Here is a 19,887-nt window from a genome sequence, read left to right as displayed (position 1 = left end):
ACTCCAGGTAGGAGGCATTGAGGGTCTGTGTAAAATTAAATGTTAGCAAGACCCCGTTTGGAGTGAGCAACCTGCCCTCAGCATGTGATTCAGATCACATGATCTGGCCTGGTTCACTGTTGCCTGGCAACTGGACTATAAAAGGAAACAGGAGTGACAATGTAATTGAGGTAGTGCATAAAATATTATCAATAATTCTGAAATCTTGTCTTATTATCTCCAAATGCTGATACACCATTTTCGACTTATAGGGAGCTCCGGCTAATCATGTAACGTTTTAACAAAAGCGATGGATTTCAGTTCTCACCCAGACAGGTCCTCATGTCCATCGAAGCCATAAACCCATCAAAGCAGAGGCAGCGGTATTCCCCAGGGATGTTGGTACACTGTCCACCCTCACAAATATCAGGATTCTCCTCACATTCATCAATATCTGAACAAAACAAAATCAATAAGTCACCAAAAATATTCAATTTTACACATAGCTCTCCCGCTGAAACCTTTAACTTTTAGTCGGACCTTCACTGGTCATCTGTGCACCACAGTTAGTGGGAGCAGTGTTGTTGTAAGGAGCTGACTAGTTTTTATTCAAGGAAACAGTCTGTCTGCATGAGGTGCTTCATTTATTGTTTTGTGTGCTGGAAGTTGGACTGCGGGAACATCCAAGTTCCAATGGTTAGCGAGCAGAAGGACATGGGAACAGAAGGTGGCCATTTAACTGTTTGAGCCTGTTGTGTTGTTCAATGGTTGACCTGTGACCTAACTCCTAGTACACACCTTTTCCCACAACCTTACTACCTTTGGTGTACAAAAGTTACAGGATTTAAAGATAACAATCTGACTCTTCAGAAAAAAAATTGTTATTATTGAATCGTGAGTCAATAAAATGTGGCGCTGAGTCCTGACATTTTTAAGTATTCCTTTTGGGATGGTAGGCCTCACTGGCTAAGCCAGCATTTGTCACCAATTATTAAATGCTGGTGAGAAGGTGATGAACCACCATGGTCTAGTCCATGGAGTGGAGGAATAGTCACTGCACGTTTAAGGAGTGGATTCTAGGATATTGATCCAGCAGCAGTGAGTGAAAAGTGAAATGGTTCCAAGTTGTACTGATGTGCAATGAAGGCCTTCTAGGTGGACATGTTCTCATGTGTCCAATGCCCTTTTTGGAGATGCTGTCAAAGATGTCTCAATGTGAAGCTTAGTGTTTTTGCAGATAGCACATACTGGTGCCACATTGCATTGGTGGTGGAGGGAGCGAATGGTGGTGTATCAGGTGTTGATCAAGTGGGCTGCTTTGTCTTTCATGTTCTTGGGTGATGTGGAGCTCCTGCCTTGCAGACAAGTGGACAATATTCCAGCATACTTGTGCCTTGTAGATGCTGGGCAGGCTTTGGGAAGTCAGGAGGTGAGTTATTCACCATGGATTTCCCAGCCTCTGAATTGCTGTTGCAGTCACAGCATTTATGTAGCTGATCCAGTTCAGTTTCTGATCAATACTAACTTCCAGGATGTTGACAGTGGGGAATTCAGTGGCGGCAATATGATTCAATGTCAAGGAGAGATGGTTAGGTATTTTCTTACTGGAGACAGTATTTGTGCAATTCTTGTACTTGTGTGGTATGAATGTTGATTGTTAGTAATCAACCTGAACTTAAATGTTGTCTAGTTTTTTACACATGTGGGCACAGCTGCTCAGGACCAATAAAGTGCTTATGGTACTGAACACTGTGCCATCTTCAGTGAGTATCCCCACTTCTAAACTACAGATGAAGTGAAAGTCATTAATAGAACAGCTGAAGGTACACGTTGCCCAGGATACTACCCTGAGGAACTTCGACCATGATGTCCAGCGACTGAGGTGTTTGCCCTCCAACAACTACAACCATCTTTCCTTTATGACTCCAAGTGGCAAGATATTTCCCGCAATTCCCATTGACAATTTTACAAGGGCTTCTTGATACCACACTTGGTCAACTGCTATCTTGATGGGCAGACACTCCAACCAACCCTCCAGAAGTAGATGCTTTTGTCTGTGTTTGGATCAATGCTATAGCAGGTGGCCCTGGCAGAACCCAAACTGAGCATTGATATAAAGATTATTGCTGAATAAGTGCCACTTGATTGCACTCTCCGCAATACCTTCTAACACAGTGGTAATGGTTGACTATAGATTGATGGAGCAGTAAGTGGTCTGATCATGTTTGGCCTTTTTGTAGACAGGTTATACCTTGGCAATGACCTATATCATTGGGTCAATGGTGAGTCTTGTAATTGTACTGGAAGAACTTGATTAGGGACATGGCAAGTTCTGGATCACAACGAGTCAGTACTATTGCCAGAATGTTGTCAGGATACATAACTTTTACTGGAACTAGTTTGCTCAGCTGCTCCTTGATGCCACAAAGAGTGAATCAATTGACTGGAGACTGGCATCTTTGATGCTAGGTACCTCAGGAGGAGGCCCGAGATGGATCACCCACTGGGCACTTCTGGCTGAAGATGGCTGCAAATATTTCAGCTTTATCTTTGTCCTGATGTGTGGGCTCCCGCATCGTTGAGAATGGGGCCTCAGATTAATTGCCTGCCACTATTCATGCCTGGGACCATTTAGTTCCACCTATTGCATGATGCTTGTTATGTTTAGCATGCATGTGATCCTGTGTTGCAGTTTCAACAGGCTGACATCTCATTCCGAGGATAAGCCTGATGCTGCTCATGGCATGGCATCCTCTACTCCTCAAGGAGAAAGTGAGGACTGCAGAGGCTGGAGATCAGAGCTGAAAATGTGTTGCTGGAAAAGCACAGCAGGTCAGGCAGCATCCAAGGAACAGGAGATTCGACGTTTTGGGCATAAGCCTGAAGAAGGGCTTATGCCCGAAACGTTGAATCTCCTGCTCCTTGGATGCTGCCTGACCTGCTGCGCTTTTCCAGCAATACATTTTCAGCTCATCCTCTACTCCTCAATTGACCAGATGGCAATGGTTGAGTAAGGAATGTGCTGAGCCTTGGGGTTAAAGGTTGTGAGTGAATACAATTCTAACAGCTTCATGGATGTTCAGTTATAATAAGAATCAGAATCCCAATCAGAAATGCAGGAGAAATTGTACAAGTTTCTTTTAGTCTCAGGCCTGATATTCAAAGTTGTAGTTATCACTAGGTCTGTTCACTGTGCAACAGGATGTGGTCAATGTTAAGGATTGCATGTTGCCTACCTGCACATGTCCTCTTGTCAGGCATCAGTGCATAGCCCTCACTGCAGCTGCACTCATAGCTTCCCTCGGAGTTTGTGCAGTGTGTATCACATCCACCATTCATAATTGTACATTCATCAATATCTGAAAGAAGAAAAAGACAACTGAGAGCTAGGCCTTTGTGTAACTCAAACACACTTTCGTAATCTCACAGCCATCCATTAAAAACAAAATCATGATCTTCTACAGTAATGTGGCCACAATTTGTATGTGGACTGGAGCAAGAATATTTGTGCCCTTGTATTGCTATAGTAATGTTCCTTTCTCTGAGCTAGATAATCAAGTTCAAATCCTACCTAGTGTATCACAGCACATCTGAACAGGCCGATTCATAATAGCTATTAAATTCTCTAGAAAGGATACAATGAAGGGTCAACTGTTTAACACCATGCCTGAGGGATCAACATTCAGGGGAAGGGCTCAGTTGCTGGAAAACAGATGATATTTAGGGTGATGTTTTCCTATTTAACAAAAGGAGTTGATATATTCAATTAAATCAAAAGCTACTGTAAATCATACAAAATTTAGAAGGAGATGGGGTCATTTGGAGACTTTTTATTGCACATGATTGTCAGATCATGGACCAAGTTACCTCAGTTGGAGCTTCAGCCAAAAGTTTGTGTAAATGGGAAGTAAAATACAGTTGGATCTGTTTCTGGACAGAGATGAGAAGGGTTTATTGTGCTGAGGGATTTGGCAAGATGCTGGGATTGAGGATCAGTATGGTGAGAGCTGGTGCAATAATTTAACTCTTTTGCCCATGTTTGGATTGAGGATGAGGTCTGGAGCTGAGTGGCTCTGACAGAACTCAAATGGAGCATTAGTGAACAGCTTATTGGTGAGTAAGTGCTGTCAGGCAGCATTGTCCATGAGACCTCCCAGCAATTTGGTGACAATTGAAAGCAGGCTGGTGGGATGGTAACTGGCCACAGTTATCTGATGGATTTCCCATTACCCACTATGTTTGACCACAGGCTTGTAACAGTTTATTTGTCCGAAAAGGATGAATAAACATTTGAACAGGTTAAATGATATTCACAGAGAATATATAAGTTGTGAGTTTCATCTGTATTTTGCACTGCACTGATTAATGTCAACTGTACAGCTAATTTAGCCACTGATTGTTTAAGAGTAAGGAAGCAGCTCTTACCCACACAGCCCTGTCTGTCCGCTGTGCCCTGATATCCTGAGTTGCAGGCACACTGGTAAGTCCCAATCATATTCACACAGCGGCCATTCTTGCACAAGTTGTCACTCAGTGAGCACTCATTGATATCTGTATCAGGGAAGAAAGTTGTGTTTGACAGTCACACAGAAACTAAACAGCTGACAGCACATTCAACTCAAAACATCCCAGATTACTTCTGAGGCCTTCAGGATTAATAAAGATGGTGGGGTCAATGGGAATTCAATGGGGAGAATGCTCCACTAATGGCGCACTAATGTCCTTCAGAAAAATCTGCCATACTTATTTGGTCTGGTCTACTTGTGACTCCAGTGCCACAGCAATGTGGGCATTTCAGAATGGGCAATAAACGCTGGGTTATCCAGAGTCATGAACCAAAAAAAGACCAAGAAGAAAAATTGCATGGATATAAAAACAATTCTACGTTATTTTCATCTTGCTTGACCACTTTAATTTATTAATTGTAAAAGTATTGGAGATGGCTCTTTGGCTGACAGTTAACTTAAATATAATATAAAATAATCGCTTTACTTGGTGTGGGAAGATGAGTTGTCACCAAAATGGATGGATTGACCAATCTATGACAGGATAAATAGGGATGGGGTGGTTGAAAGATAAATATGCTGAGATAGCAAGAATTGGTGACCCCCTGATCGGTCTGACCCGACAGATGGTGGTGAAGATCAGCCAGTCTCTAGCTTGTTGGGGACATGTTGTGGGCTGCACCTGTTTCCTTGTGAATTAATCAACTTTCGATATGTATTTTCCCTGCTTCCCAGGTCGTTCTGCAAAGTCTCAAACTCGATGTTAGAGTTAGAGATTTTGAACAATTCCAATTCACTCATCGACCCAAGAATTGTTAGAGAGAAAAATCCTAGTCTCAGTAACCCCCCACCCCAACCTTTTAACTACCTCACAACACCCCAACCTGACCCTGCACATGAATCACAACCTTATCCCCACATGCCTAGTTCCCACTCACTGATTTCACCATTAAGCCCTAACTCCTTTCCCCCCAGCCCCAGCTACCACATGATCACCTCCTAACCTGATCTGATTAGGTCTCACCACACGACTCTCTCCCCCCAAGCCCGACACCCTAACTACCCAATGTCCCAACCTGCCTTCATTACCCACTCCTCACCCACAGCCTGCAACAGCTCTCCAGCCCTATCTGGTTGCTTCTAAGCTCATCTTCCCCCCACCCCCACCATCCCAATCTTACCATCCAACCCCAGGTTCCACTCTACCCCTGCATTCACAAATCCAATCATTAATATACTGAAATGTTATGCCAAAACTTTCTAAAATATGAAAGCTGGTCTTGTAAAGAGGGGACCTGGTTTGTTATTCCTGTGAGAAAGCCGCTCAGTGGAAGAACACTCCACAATTCAGAAGGAGCCAGGACCAGCCGACATAGCCAAACGTGTGGAGCTCTGTTCGTGTGAGGTAAAATGGGAGTGAACCAATAATTTAACTGTGATCAGAGAATCCAGGTCAACTTTTGTTTAAAGGAAGTTGAACCTTGCTTCGACTGGCTTAATATTCTATAAGTCGCTGCACAGTACAAACACAGCATCTACTGACTGTCTTAAAAGAGATTTGTAAAACCACTTACCCACACAGCCGTCTCCCTCGGTGGTCAACTCATGACCTGGTGGGCAAATACACTCATAGCTGCCATCAGTGTTTACACAGGTTCCTCCCCGGCACAGCAAGGGGTCTCTCTCACACTCGTCAATATCTGGATGATGAACAGAAAAGTTACGTAAATATAACCTCACGTCAACATCTAGAGCATGAGCCAATGTAACATGGGTTTATTTCTTGGGCTAACAGTAGCAGTAGTGAGCATGCAGCACTGAGTATGGTACTAAAGATGATTGAATTGCTGTTTAATCTCTCTAATTGTGTTTACACAGAGACAAGTATATTGATAGTTGCATAAACATGTAATGCACTAAACACTGCATACATAAACAATCCCTAAATACTAAGTTGAAGAGTGCTTTAGGGCTGACTTGAAATTATGGGTGGCATTTGTGGAGCACTCTGTGCAGAGATATGGATGTTTGTGAGAGGGTCTGACTTGGGAACAGTGTAAGTGGGAGGCCTACAAGTGAGCCAATGACTAGTAGAGTGATTGCCACTAGCTCTGTATCCTTTGTGTAACACAAATTGCAACTTCCCAAGGACTGTGGGACCTACAGAACAGTGACAGACCTGGAGCATGATGGGAAGTCTGCAGGGCAATGAAAGACTCTCTCTGATGCTAATGGTACATCTCTTTCACACCTCTAATTATGGCTCAGGCAATGTAAATTCTGGAATGTTCTTTAAATCTCAATGTCTACTGTATGGAATTTATTAAGTGTTCTACAGCAGCTTCCAACTCCAGTGAATAAAGGATTGTTTGGCACAGATCAATCTCTGCTAGCAAAGCAACATGTGGAAACCATTAAAACAGGCCACCACAAAGACTGCTGAGGCCATTCCAATAAGGAGAGCTAGGCTTCACTATGTACTTCCTGTTCTGGAATGTCTGTGTAGATACAAGGTCAGATTACATCCATATCGAAAGGACCCAAAGCAGATCCTGGGTGGGGGCATTCCAAATTTAGACAATGTCATGTTGCAGTGCTAAATTCATTTCTGCACAGCTCATCATCCATTCAAGTTATTCAAAGCAAGAGACCACAGGAATCTCATTGTACATTTTTTGCCTGACCCCTTTTGTGAAAAGTGGGGGAGGAGCAGAGGCAGTGGGAGCACCAAGATTAACGGTGGTCCTTGAGAGTAATTGCAGGCAGCGTAGGACCATGAGAGACACTGGGGTGAAGGGTCAGGCTATGGAGGCAATTGGACAAGGTAGGAAGTAACTTTGGAAAAATCTGGTCGGCGTCTTTACTCCTGAGAAGATGAAGACACAACACAGGTCTGTAGGAGGGAGATGATTAGTGAGTTACAATCCTCAACTACAGTACCAGAAGGCCAGCCTGCACTGTTGATGGACATAAGGTGTTGGTTAGGCCTCCATTAGTCAGTGAGTCACAGGAGCGATGTCACAGCACTGGGGGAGGGTCATAGGGGCACATTAGTTAGCTTGGTGTGACACAAAAAAACTAAGCATGAAAATTTGAGATATATTAATTAATGTTTGAATAGGTCTGAAGGGATTTACAAACTAATACAGACAGGTTGTCCATTATGTGGGGATTCAAATTCCGAAGAAGGCAGATTTAAAATTAGGAATGTAAGAGTAAGGAGTAAAGCAGGGAAGCATCTTTTCCACCTAAGGATCGTTGAGTTGTGGAATAACTTATCAAGGAAGGCAGTTGAAGTGGAGAGGTTCAGGTTGCTGAGTTTTGGCCGAAAGAATATAAATGGTGGGAAGACATGGATGAAGTAGATAATGAGGAGGTGAGATGGAAATGATCCATTGACGATGGACTGACTTGTGAGGCTGATGCATCTTCCTGTTTCTTCATATTCTTTAGCTCTGATGTATTTAAAGTGTGGTGTTTCATTCAGTCGATTCACTTGGAGATAGTGAGGACTGCAGATGCTGGAATGTCAGATTTGATAAAGTGTGGAGCTGGTAAAAGCACAGCAGGTCAGGCAGCACCAGGGGAGCAGGAGCAGGAGAGTCAACATTTCAAGTCTGGTCCTGATGAAAGGGCCCAGCCTGAAACATCGACTCTCCTGATCGTGTTCCTCTGATACTGTTTGACCCGCTGTGCTTTTTCCAGCTCCACACTTTATTGATTCAGTCCATTCAGCCTTCACTGCTGTCTTCAGTTGGAGCTATGCTGTGGTTCACTTTGTGTCATTTAATTCATGAAAACCCAGTCATAGACTGTCAACAGTGACCAGCCAGTAATGATCACTTACCCATGCAGTTCTTCATCATCATAAAACCACTTTCATATCCTTCGAAGCATTCACATTCAAAACTGCCTGGTGTGTTCACACACATGCCGTGGCCGCAGAGGTCCGGTGAAATACGGCATTCATTGATATCTACAAAAACGAGAGGACAATTAGACAGTGAATGTGTGACAGAGCAGGAAAGAGGGGAAAAAGAAAACAAAAAAGGAACAGAGTTACACAGAAAAGGCACAAGAGATAAAGAGGATACAGAGGAACAGAATTAGACAGATGATAAGAAACTATTGACCAGTAAATGAGACAGAGACAGATGCAAATAGAAAAGAAAGATAAACAGACGATAATGTTACCTAAAGCTGTCTCAAACAACGAGCTAGCCTGTACCTCCTAGTGTTTTCTACCTGTACAGTTCCTTTCCTCCATGTTTAGGGCAAATCCACTCTCGCAGCGACATTTAAAGCTTCCAACTGTGTTCCGGCATGTTCCATATGTACACAGACTGGAGAATACCTTACATTCGTTGATATCTGGAAGAGAGTAAGACGATCAGTACAGTCGTTATAAGCACTGTGTAAATCAGAGGTGGGAAATTTTCCAGCTGAAGCCGTCCAATCGAGAAAAGAACCTGACCTCAAAGGGTAGTGAGCTGTTTATATGGATACAGACTGGATCCAACCACAGGCAGTGGGAATTGAACATATTTAAATGATCAACACCAGGAGGACAGGAAGGAATAGAACAGTCATGCTTCGCCTGTAACTGGAGTGGAGCATTGGGACCAATGGTGGCAAACCCTTGTCCATAACTGGAGAAGCTGGGCTGATTCTGTTTAATCTGCATTCACTTCCCTCGTCATTGTAGGAAATAGCTGGGACGGCCAAACGTCTGATCAGAAAGCATCTGGGTAAGATGGCTTTCTCCTCAAAGGGAGTGGAATGACTGAGTCTATAAACAGCTGGGGTGAAGCCACATCCCATAAAAATAAACTTGCAACTGAGACAAATGTTGCCACGCCAATACTTACAGCCATTTAACCTCAGGTCAGAATCATCATTTTTTGGGTAAAAGGCTCTTCCTTTGTAGAGCATAGTTATCTACAACTTTGATATCAGTAAAAACATGCTGTTGTTATCTCCTGAAATGCTTTGAAAACGTGGCATTCTCCCCTTTACCTGCTCAGATTTTCTCCTGGTACATGTACCTCTGTCTTTTTTCTATTCCTCTCTTGGCAGCCCACCTGGTTCCGAGTATAAATTGTTACTATTGAGTTTTCATTTATAAGAGAGCCAGAGAGAGAGAGAGAGAGAGAGAGAGAGAGCAGGAGAATACAATGGCAGCACAAATATCCCAGCATTCTAAGCACTGGTGAAATGTCTCTGTTTTGAATCAATGTTTTAATTACAAAAATCTATCTAACACCAACACATTGATGAAACGTGCTGCCCTTGATGCGGACAAGCTGGAGGATTACTTCTGGAATTGTACATCAGAAGCACATCCAAGATTTGGAACAAGTAATATGGGATATGTTTTCCTAGAGTTGTAATTTTTCCCGTATTTATTGAAACATTTGAAAGAGAAGTGCCCGTGACATTTCCCACAGCTTGTTCATGAATATGACTATTTTCATATCCAGGTTTTGCGAAGAGCCCTCTGAAACCTATTTCGGTTTCACTTATTGGCCAGAACTGGAAGCTACATTGTTATAGGTAACTGCTTACATCGGTATGTTCACTCTTAGATGTTGGACATAAATGCTTATTCAATAATCATGACAACAAATCCTGAGGAGAATGCCTGGACATGCAATGTGTAATTTGAAATAGTTATTTGTTGATCCATTACCCTTGTAGAATGGTCTGCCTGTCAGAACATCACCCCTGTTGGCAAATCCTGGTCCCCTGGGGCAAATCGCCTCATATTCCCGTGTGCCAGGCTTTGGGCATTCCTCGCAGTCTCCACCCCAGGCACGGCCAATCGAACAGCAGCAAGTGTCAATACGGAACCGGCTCGCCATTGGTTGTGTGCACTCATCCTCCTCCCACTTCAGGTAGCAGTGTTCCAGACGAACATCTGGAGGGAATAGACAATATGGAGTTAGCCCCAAGGCATTACACAGCAATAATACTCCACAATAGAGTAACATCACTGACAGCTATGCTCCACATTTTGCTCAGACTAAATTTAAACAGAAAAGGGACAGACAGTGCTGGAAATAATCAGTATAAACATTAGTGCCTGAAAGAGGCATCTACTGCCTATCATTTTTTAAAAAATCACTGCTCTCCTACTTTAGGTAGCACTGATCTTGCCACACTTCTGCTCTGATCACATGACTATTCATCAAAACTCAACTTTACGAAAAGTTTTTTTCAATTCAGGTTGGGGTTCTATCAGATAGCAATTGCAATTCCAAGTAATGATCTTTTAATTGGCTTCATCAGAGATCAGAGCTGAAAAATGTGTTGCTGGAAAATTTGTGATGGATATGGAAGGATCCCTTAGGTCTTTCCATATCTGTCACAAATTCACCTGCACCTCCACACACATCATTTACTGCATCCGCTGCAACCGATGTGGCCTCCTCTATATTGGGGAGACGGGCCGCCTACTTGCGGAACGTTTCAGAGAACACCTCTGGGACACCTGCACCAACCAACCCAACCACCCTGTGGCTGAACACTTTAGCTCCCCCTCCCACCCTGCCAAGGACATGCAGGTCCTTGGCCTCCTCCATCGTCAGACCATGGCAACACGATGCCTGGAGGAAGAGCGCCTCATCTTCCACCTAGGAATCCTCCAACTACAAGGCATGAATGCAGATTTCTCCAGCTTCCTCATTTCCTCTCCCCCCACCTTGTCTCAGTCCCAACCCTTGGACTCAGCACCGCCTTCTTGACCTGCAATCTTCTTCCCGACCTCTTCGCCCTCATCCCCTCTCCAGCCTATCACTTTCACCTTAACCTCCTTCTACCTATCGCATTCCCAACGCCCATCGCCCAAGTCCCTCCTCCCTACCTTTTATCTTAGCCTGCTTGGCACAACTGCCTCATTCCTGAAGAAGGGCTTATGCCCGAAACGTAGATTCTCCTGCTCCTTGGATGCTACCTGACCTGCTGCGCTTTTCCAGCAACACATTTTTCAGCTCTGATCTCCAGCATCAGCAGTCCTCACTTTCTCCTCCTTCATCAGAGATTATCAAAGGATTGGAGCTGGTGCATAATGAAGTACTGATTTTGACATCTTCCACAGACTTGCTGCACCTAAGTGTAATGTGAAGCTGTCTCAAGGACAGCTCCCTCCAGGTTGAGATGGCGTTTACTGAGGGTCACAGATTTCTTCAGTGGGTCTCTATGAGACTGACCAGGCTAACTCTTGAACTTCTCGTCTTTGGATAGATAAAGCATGATGTCCCAGAAGAGAGTGAACTACGTTCCCTCTAGCTTTCCCTGCTCCTGTGTGAGCCTGTGAAGTCCATGTGAGACATCGCCTTCTCAAGCCAATGTGCCCACGTGCCAATTGGCATACGCACTGTAGGCCCGGACCCTCCAAGTGGATGTGTGGACAGAGAACGTTGGTTGAGAGTGTGATCCAAGTGTGGGAATTGGTTCCTTTCCTTCATGCTACTACTTTTCCTCAATATAAAGGGGTCACTCAACACAGACACTGGCAAACAGAGGACATGGTGCTTCCCACAGCAAAATGAATGGCTGCCAATAACAGACTCCCTTAGGATCATAGACCCTTACAACAAAAGGAGGAGGCCATTTATCTCATTTTCGCTCTAACAGGTTTCCTAAAACCTGTATAATTTTGCCTCACATCTCCACAAATTAGCCTTCTTCAAGTACTTGTTCTTTAAAACTTCGGATAGAATTTACTCTGCTACCCATAGTATAACAACTTCATCAGATGAACGAAATCATCTACATTTCCCACCTAGATCATTATTTTAAACTTATGATCTACCTCCCAGAGGCAAGAGTCTCTCACTCCTTGCTCTATCTCAGTTCTACGTAATTGTGAATACTCTATTAGGTCTCTCCATTTCCTCTCAGTTCGAAGGATAGGAATCCCAACTTCCCATATCTCAACCCTGACCAAGGTTCTTTTTCCATCCTTTCATTTGATAAACTACCTGCACTTTTTCAAATTCCTTAACATTCTAATGCCCAGAATCATATACAATACTCTTGAGTCCTAACTGGAGGTTTGTAAAGGTTTAACTTAATTTCTTTGCTTTTGCATTCAATTCCCTATTTACCAAGCCATAAAGCCTTATTAAACTCACCTTATCACCTTGCCGTGTCACTGTTAATAACTTAAAGAATAATGAATACAGCTGGGTTCTTGTGTTTGCACTGTGTTGATGATGGTTTTCCCCATGTTGATTCTCCAAACTTCACATTTAACAACATGAATTTTCAATCTCCATGTATCTACAATCTGTATGTTATCCCGAAGTCTACAACTGTTGTTTTATTTGCTTTATTTCCAAGCTTTGCATCAAAAAACTGTTAGATTACTTAGGCAGTAAACATTTAGACCATGTATCAGTCTCCAGTAGTTTTTATCATGACTAACATTAGGCTGATTGGCCTATCATGTATCCAGTTTGGAAACCTCCCATCCTGCGGTATCAGTCCCATACCAAAGGAGGGATGAAGGATCAGGGACAGAGCTTCTGCTACCTCTACCTAGTATCCCTCAGCAACCTAAGATGCATCCCATGTACTAGGCAACTTGTTCATTTTAAATGACCAACTTATTTAGCACCTCCTTTCTCTCTATTTTATTCTATCCAATGGAGTTGGGCAGGTTTTGAAAGGCTTAAGGCTCACGGTATGTCAGTAAAATCATAAAATCTTTATGAGGTAATGTTTTGAAAGGGAGGTATCCTCATACCTCCCATCCACTCTTCCATTCAAACAGATGCCCTCAAAATAACAATTATGCCAATTTATGTCCTACCTCCCACCCTTCCCTCGAAATTTCAATAGATGAAACAGCTAAGCACTTGAAGCCATTTGACTGTGTGCAATGAAACACTGAATTTGACAGCAGAGATCAAGGAATCAGAAGGTCAATCAAGCAGGGGCTCAGGTGTTCAAAAAAGTAATGGTTCTTTCAGCTCAGCTGGGAGGGCATCTCTTTAACACCTCATCCAAAAGATGACCTTTCCAACATTACAGCTCTCCATCAATACTGTGTTGAAGTGTTTGGAAATCAAAGCCAATTGGGATCATATCGCTGGAGTTGAACATAAACCTGGAATCGTCTGATGAGGAGGTAAGAGTGTTGTCCATTATGCCATGGCCAATGCCAAAGCAGGGAATAACATGCGATGTCATTATTGATGAAAAGCAAACACTCTCCCACGGAGGTCCCTCAGTGATCTGTTCTTACCCACACAGGTTCGCCCAGTCCCATCCAGAGTCAGTCCTTCAGGGCAGTCACACTTGAATGAGCCTTGTGTATTCACACACCGTCCATTTGTGCAAACACCAGGGAATACATCACACTCATTCACATCTGGTGGAAAAAGAAACATCATACGTTATTCATTTCACAATGATCAAACAAGCAAAATAGGTTAATGTTATCGGTACATTTCGAGGAAGTTAGAGCGCAAACATGCAGAGGTAAACGGACGAGGCAATTTGAATATTAGATCTTATGTTTGATGGAAGAGTTAACTCAACAATGATATCAGAAGCCTACATTTAATCAGAAAAATTGTATTCTAGTTTGTTGGAAGTGCAACAGGGTTCACCAAATCTAAATGGAATCATGTTAGATATAACTTACAACGACAATTGTAATATGTTTGAGTAAATATTTGGAACAATTGCAAATTAGTACTCCCGGAAATGCTGAAAGCCACAATTTTGCTTTTTTGGTAGCTAAAGCACTCTTGGTCATCTTTGCAGAGATATATATATCATCCGGCTGATCAATGTCGCCTTTATTTGCACTCTTTACATAAAATCTTTCTTGTTATTTCCCTAAGTATGCCACTAACTGATTTGATCCTTTGTCCACAAGTTCTACTTTTATAGTTTGACTTAAGAGTCATATTCTGGGTTCAGTTTCTATAAACCCTAAATAATTTGTTAGGTCTTTACAAAATCACTTCTGGAACACCTCCCAAGCCAAACAGTGTAATAGTCACGTTAACTTCCCAATTCAACAGTAAGCCCTTATAGGTTTGCATAAACTCATCTGTAATAGTCTACACACACTATTGTGTAGGTTATGATGTCAGTGGAAATAAGAATGAATATCAACTATATACTATAGTAATGTAAATCTATGAGCTGGGTTTATGTCATTCTTTGAGTCCATTCTAGGTGATCTAATCCTTGTTTTAGTTGGAATGATGGAACAGTCTGAGCTGACCTTCACAAGTAACGCCTTTCACTCTGGCATAGCCTCTGGGGCAGGTGGGATCTGCAAAAGAAACATAAATTTGGTTTACTAATTAGGCTCTTGGCAATTGATCTTCTGAACCTTTAACAGACATACATAACAGCAAGTAATCAAACCCACAGGCCTAATTCTTACAAGATTCTGTTTATGATGCTGTTACATCCAAGAACTGAATAATTCTGGGTTTTCACTTCACCTGGTGAAATCTTTTACTTGAGTGGAGTGCTGACTTGACAATATATCACACAAAGTCTCTGTGAAAGTGCTGATCCAGCACATATTCAAACAAAGCAAATCAGGTACAAGGCAGGAGAATCACATCTTTGGAGAAATTTGTATCGTGTATTATTTATGGAAGCGAGAGACCAGAACAACAATTACTGCTGATAGTTGCATCTATTTTCAATATGCCAGTAGAACCATTGTAAATTAATTTTACCAGTGAATATACAGATGTACTAACGATGTATTCACATTTCCTGGCACGAGCATCTTTTGCTGAAATGCATGCTGCAAATTGTGTGCTCACATCCCAGTATTGTTTATCTATTAAAACAAATGGTTCATAGATTGTGTAGCTAACCTGGATCAAATTTCTTGGAGAAAAGGGCATTTCCCTCTCTTTTCCCCTCTCAGGCAGCAATCTGTCACTGCCCTCAGCCCATCTCCAATTCTGCTGTGCCCTTGCCCATCTACTCAAACTAGGCACCAGTTAATAAACAACAATCACGTGTCTGCCCACTTGGCACTCCAAATATGTAGGGCCACGGTTTCTCTTTCAATCTTTCTCCCTAATAAAGAGAAAATAATGGAAAACTGTGATCTCTCTAAACACGTTGTGCCCCTTCAATTGCAAGTACCTGAACCCTACTTATACAATGAATGCCAACTTAGCACTCACCCTTTCCTTAATGTTTCAAATAAGGGTGAGAATGGTGCGGGGGTGATGTCACTGAACTACTAATCCAGTGACCCTGGCTAATGCCATGGGAACATGAGTTCAGTTCTCAGACTGGAACCTTGAATTTGTGTTTAAAAATAGAAAGGATTAAATCAGAGACAAGGGAACATCTTTATATCTCAGCAGTCTGTGAGTCTTCAGAACACTTGTTGTAAAAAAAAACATTAGAAGCAAAGTCTTGAATATTTTTCTGGCTGAGGTGGATAGATCTTTGGTCAGATAGGGGATGTAACATTATCAGGGTTAGGCTGGGTATGTGGATTTGAGATTACAATCAGATCAGTTATGATCTGACTGAATGGTAGATCGATCCTGAGGGGCTGAATAGCCTCCAGCTGCTCCCTGACCACATTTCATATGGCAACAAATGAAAAACTCAACTCACAAAACCAGAATAAAGCTCATGGCAGTAATACTGAACACTAATTGTTGTAAAAACCCATCTAGTTCACTAACATCCCTTACAGGGAGTAACTGCTGCCCTTACTTGCTTTGGCTTCTACGTGAATCCAGACCCACAGCAATGTGGTTAATTGTTAATCTCTCTCTGAAAATGTCCAATGAACCATTCAGTTCAGGGACAATTAGTGATGGGCAGTAAATAGGAGATAGTGAGGACTGTAGATGCTGGTGTAGTCAGTGTCAATAAAGTGTGGTGCTGGAAAAATCACAGCAGGTCAGAAAGCTTCCGAAGAGCAAGGGAGGCAACATTTCAGGCGTAATCCTTCATCAGGACTGGGGTGGGGGAAGGAGGCTGAGAAATAAATAGGGGAAAGCAGGGTGGGGCTGGGACAGGTAGCTGGGAGGGCGATAGTTGGGTAAAGGTAGGAGGTGATTGTGCTAGGTCGGTGGGAAGTGTGGAGTGGATAGGTGGGAAGGAAGATGAATAGGTTGGTTACGTCAACATGGTAAGGGTGAGTCCAGGTTGGATCTGGGATGAGGTGGGGGATGGGAGGTTTGGAAACAGGTGAATTCAGTGTTGAGGTCATGTGGTTGGAGGCTCCCAGGGTGGAAGATGAGGTGTTCCCCGTCTAGTTTGTATGTGGCCTTGTTTAGGGGATGGACAAGGCCCAGAATGGGCAGGTTTTTGGGGGTGTGGGAGGGGGAGGTGAAATGGATGATTACAGGAGGGTGGAGTTGGTTGGTGAGAATCCCATGACAGAATTAAAAGAAAAACAAATTAAGACAAGCATGCAACTGAGAGGTTGAATGATAAAACGTACCACGGTGCTGGGTCTTGCTGTTTAGTTTCAATCCAGTGCAAAAGTCCAGGCTTTGGAAAAGTGATATCACCATTACACCACCCGCCCAGTGTCCATGCCCCTACCACCACCCGCCAATAAACCCCTCGGTCTCAGTGAGTACCCAGCTCGCAGTGTTCACAGGGACTGCCCCAGGCTGCTCCCAAGGTGGCACAGCACTCCGACTTCAGTGTTGCTCCATTGATGTTCACCTCGCAACGCCCATCCTGAATATTCAGCCAGCACGTCCCCTTCATACTGTCTGTTGGGGGAAAAACACAGGAGTTATCACAGTCCCCACTTCTGTCAGCCCACAGACATCAGTGAACAGACAGACACCAGAGAACCCATAGACACCAGAGAACACACAGACACCAGTGAACATACAGACATCAGTGAACACACAGGCACCAGTGAACAGACAGGCACCAGTGAACACACAGACACCAGTGAACATACAGACATCAGTTTACACACAAACACCAGTAAACACACAGACACCAGTGAACATACAGACATCAGTGAACACACAGGCACCAGTGAACAGACAGTCACCAGTGAACACACAGACACCAGTGAACATACAGACATCAGTGAACATACAGACATCAGTGAACACACAGGCACCAGGGCAGCCTCCTACTTTGTGCCTGCCTCAGACACATTGTGAAATGGAGAGAGTGGCGTGGAGTGGATTGAGAGCCCCATCCAGAAACCATCAGCCCACAGGACCAAGCTGACACCTGATTCATCTCAAGTAACTCCATTCTATTGATAAACATCTACTTCTAGCCAGTTGCCATGGCAGTGCTCTGCCTCGGTGACTCAGTTGGAATCTGACAGCCTTCAGTCCCAGTGTTTCACACATGGAAAAGCCGGTATGTGGAGCCGCATACTTACATAGAACATAGAACAGTACAGCACAGAACAGGCCCTTCAGCCCACGATGTTGTGCCGACCACTGATCCTCATGTATGCACCCTCAAATTTCTGTGACCATATGCATGTCCAGTAGACTCTTAAATGTCCCCAATGACCTTGCTTCCACAACTGCTGCCGGCAACACATTCCATGCTCTCTCAACTCTCTGTGTAAAGAACCCGCCTCTGACATCCCCTCTATACTTTCCTCCAACCAGCTTAAAACTATGACCCCTCGTGTTAGTCATTTCTGCCCTGGGAAATAGTCTCTGGCTATCGACTCTATCTATGCCTCTCATTATCTTGGAAACCTCAATTAGGTCCCCTCTCCTCCTCCTTTTCTCCAATGAAAAAAGTCCGAGCTCAGTCAACCTCTCTTCATAAGATAAGCCCTCCAGTCCAGGCAGCATCCTGGTAAACCTCCTCTGACCCCTCTCCAAAGCATCCACATCTTTCCTATAATAGGGCGACCAGAACTGGACGCAGTATTCCAAGTGCGGTCTAACCAAAGTTTTGTAGAGCTGCAACAAGATCTCACGACTCTTAAACTCAATCCCCCTGTTAATGAAAGCCAAAACACCATATGCTTTCTTAACAACCCTGTCCACTTGGGTGGCCATTTTAAAGGATCTATGTACCTGCACACCAAGATCCCTCTGTTCCTCCACACTGCCAAGAATCCTATCCTTAATCCTGTACTCAGCTTTCAAATTCGACCTTCCAAAATGCATCACCTTGCATTTATCCAGGTTGAACTCCATCTGCCACCGCTCAGTCCATCTCTGCATCCTGTCAATGTCCCGCTGCAGCCTACAACAGCTCTCTATACTGTCAATGACACGTCCAACCTTTGTGTCATCTAAAAACTTGCTGACCCATCCTTCAATCCCCTCATCCAAGTCATTAATAAAAGTCACAAACAGTAGAGGCCCAAGGACAGAGCCCTGTGGAACACCACTCACCACAGACTTCCAGGCAGAATATTTTCCTTCTACTACCACTCGCTGTCTTCTGTTGGCCAGCCAATTCTGTATCCAGACAGCTGAGTTCCCCTGACCTTCTGAATGAGCCTACCATGGGGAACCTTATCAAATGCCTTGCTGAAGTCCATATACACTACATCTACAGCTCGACCCTCATCAACTTTTCTAGTCACATCCTCAAAGAACTCGATAAGGTTTGTGAGGCATGACCTGCTCCTCACAAAGCCGTGTTGACTGTATTTAATCAAGCCATGGTCTTCCAGATGGTCATAAATCCTATCCCTCAGAATCCTTTCTAACACCTTGCAGACGACAGACGTGAGACTGACTGGTCTGTAATTGCCGGGGATTTCCCTATTTCCTTTCTTGAAGAGAGGAATTACATTTGCCTCTCTCCAGTCCTCAGGTACGACTCCAGTGGAGAGCGAGGATGCAAAGACCTTCGCAAGAGGCGAAGCAATTGCATTTCTCATTTCCCAAAGCAGCCGAGGACAAATCTGTTCCGGGCCTGGTGACTTGTCATTCTTAATGTTGGAAATCATATTGCAGCCTGTAAAAATTAATCTGATTCTGCAGTATTACTTTATTTTTAAAATTCAATAATCAGCAGCCATGCTAAACACATGCTGCAATGTTTGCTTCCTGGTTACTGGTGGGAAGCTAAATTCTCTGCCTGTCTCCACTCTGTCGCTAAATACAGGAATATGATCACAGAAAAACTGAAGATGTTACGCATTAGCATGTAAACATCCTAACACTACGGAACTCAACAGTAATTGGAGGGCTCTGCAGAATTAGAAATTAAAACCCAGACATAATTTTATTCCAAATTTCGGGCTCACTGCTGGTTCTGCGAGCTTGGCAAGTGATTGGCTCAGCCAGAAGTGGAAGGTAAGAGTCCAGGTGTTATTGCTGGACTGTTAATCCTGAGACTTAGGTAATATCCTGGGGACATGGGCTTGAATCCCACCATGGCTGATGGTGGAATTTGAACTGAATAAAAATCTGGCATTCTGAATCTAATG

The 19,887-nt window shown here is 43.5% G+C and overlaps 1 protein-coding gene across 1 annotated transcript in view; it reads right to left on the bottom strand.

Annotated features, from left to right (window-relative positions):
• The window catches only part of fbn2b (fibrillin 2b), a 374,963-nt gene that overhangs the window by 84,416 nt on the left and 270,660 nt on the right, over positions 1–19,887 (bottom strand). The window contains exons 21-30 of the mRNA XM_060846046.1: positions 17,084–17,221; positions 14,728–14,778; positions 13,735–13,860; positions 10,174–10,401; positions 8,730–8,855; positions 8,332–8,460; positions 6,059–6,184; positions 4,405–4,530; positions 3,216–3,338; positions 308–433 (exon numbers count right to left, since the gene is read on the bottom strand). Of these exons, the coding sequence (XP_060702029.1) occupies positions 308–433; positions 3,216–3,338; positions 4,405–4,530; positions 6,059–6,184; positions 8,332–8,460; positions 8,730–8,855; positions 10,174–10,401; positions 13,735–13,860; positions 14,728–14,778; positions 17,084–17,221 (1,299 nt within the window). The remainder of the gene's footprint in view (positions 1–307; positions 434–3,215; positions 3,339–4,404; positions 4,531–6,058; positions 6,185–8,331; positions 8,461–8,729; positions 8,856–10,173; positions 10,402–13,734; positions 13,861–14,727; positions 14,779–17,083; positions 17,222–19,887) is intronic.

Source organism: Hemiscyllium ocellatum, chromosome 28, assembly GCF_020745735.1.
Source record: "Hemiscyllium ocellatum isolate sHemOce1 chromosome 28, sHemOce1.pat.X.cur, whole genome shotgun sequence".
Taxonomy (NCBI): domain Eukaryota; kingdom Metazoa; phylum Chordata; class Chondrichthyes; order Orectolobiformes; family Hemiscylliidae; genus Hemiscyllium; species Hemiscyllium ocellatum.
The sequence above is the reverse complement of the archived record's forward strand: the minus strand, read 5'-3'. Positions and strand labels throughout refer to the sequence as shown.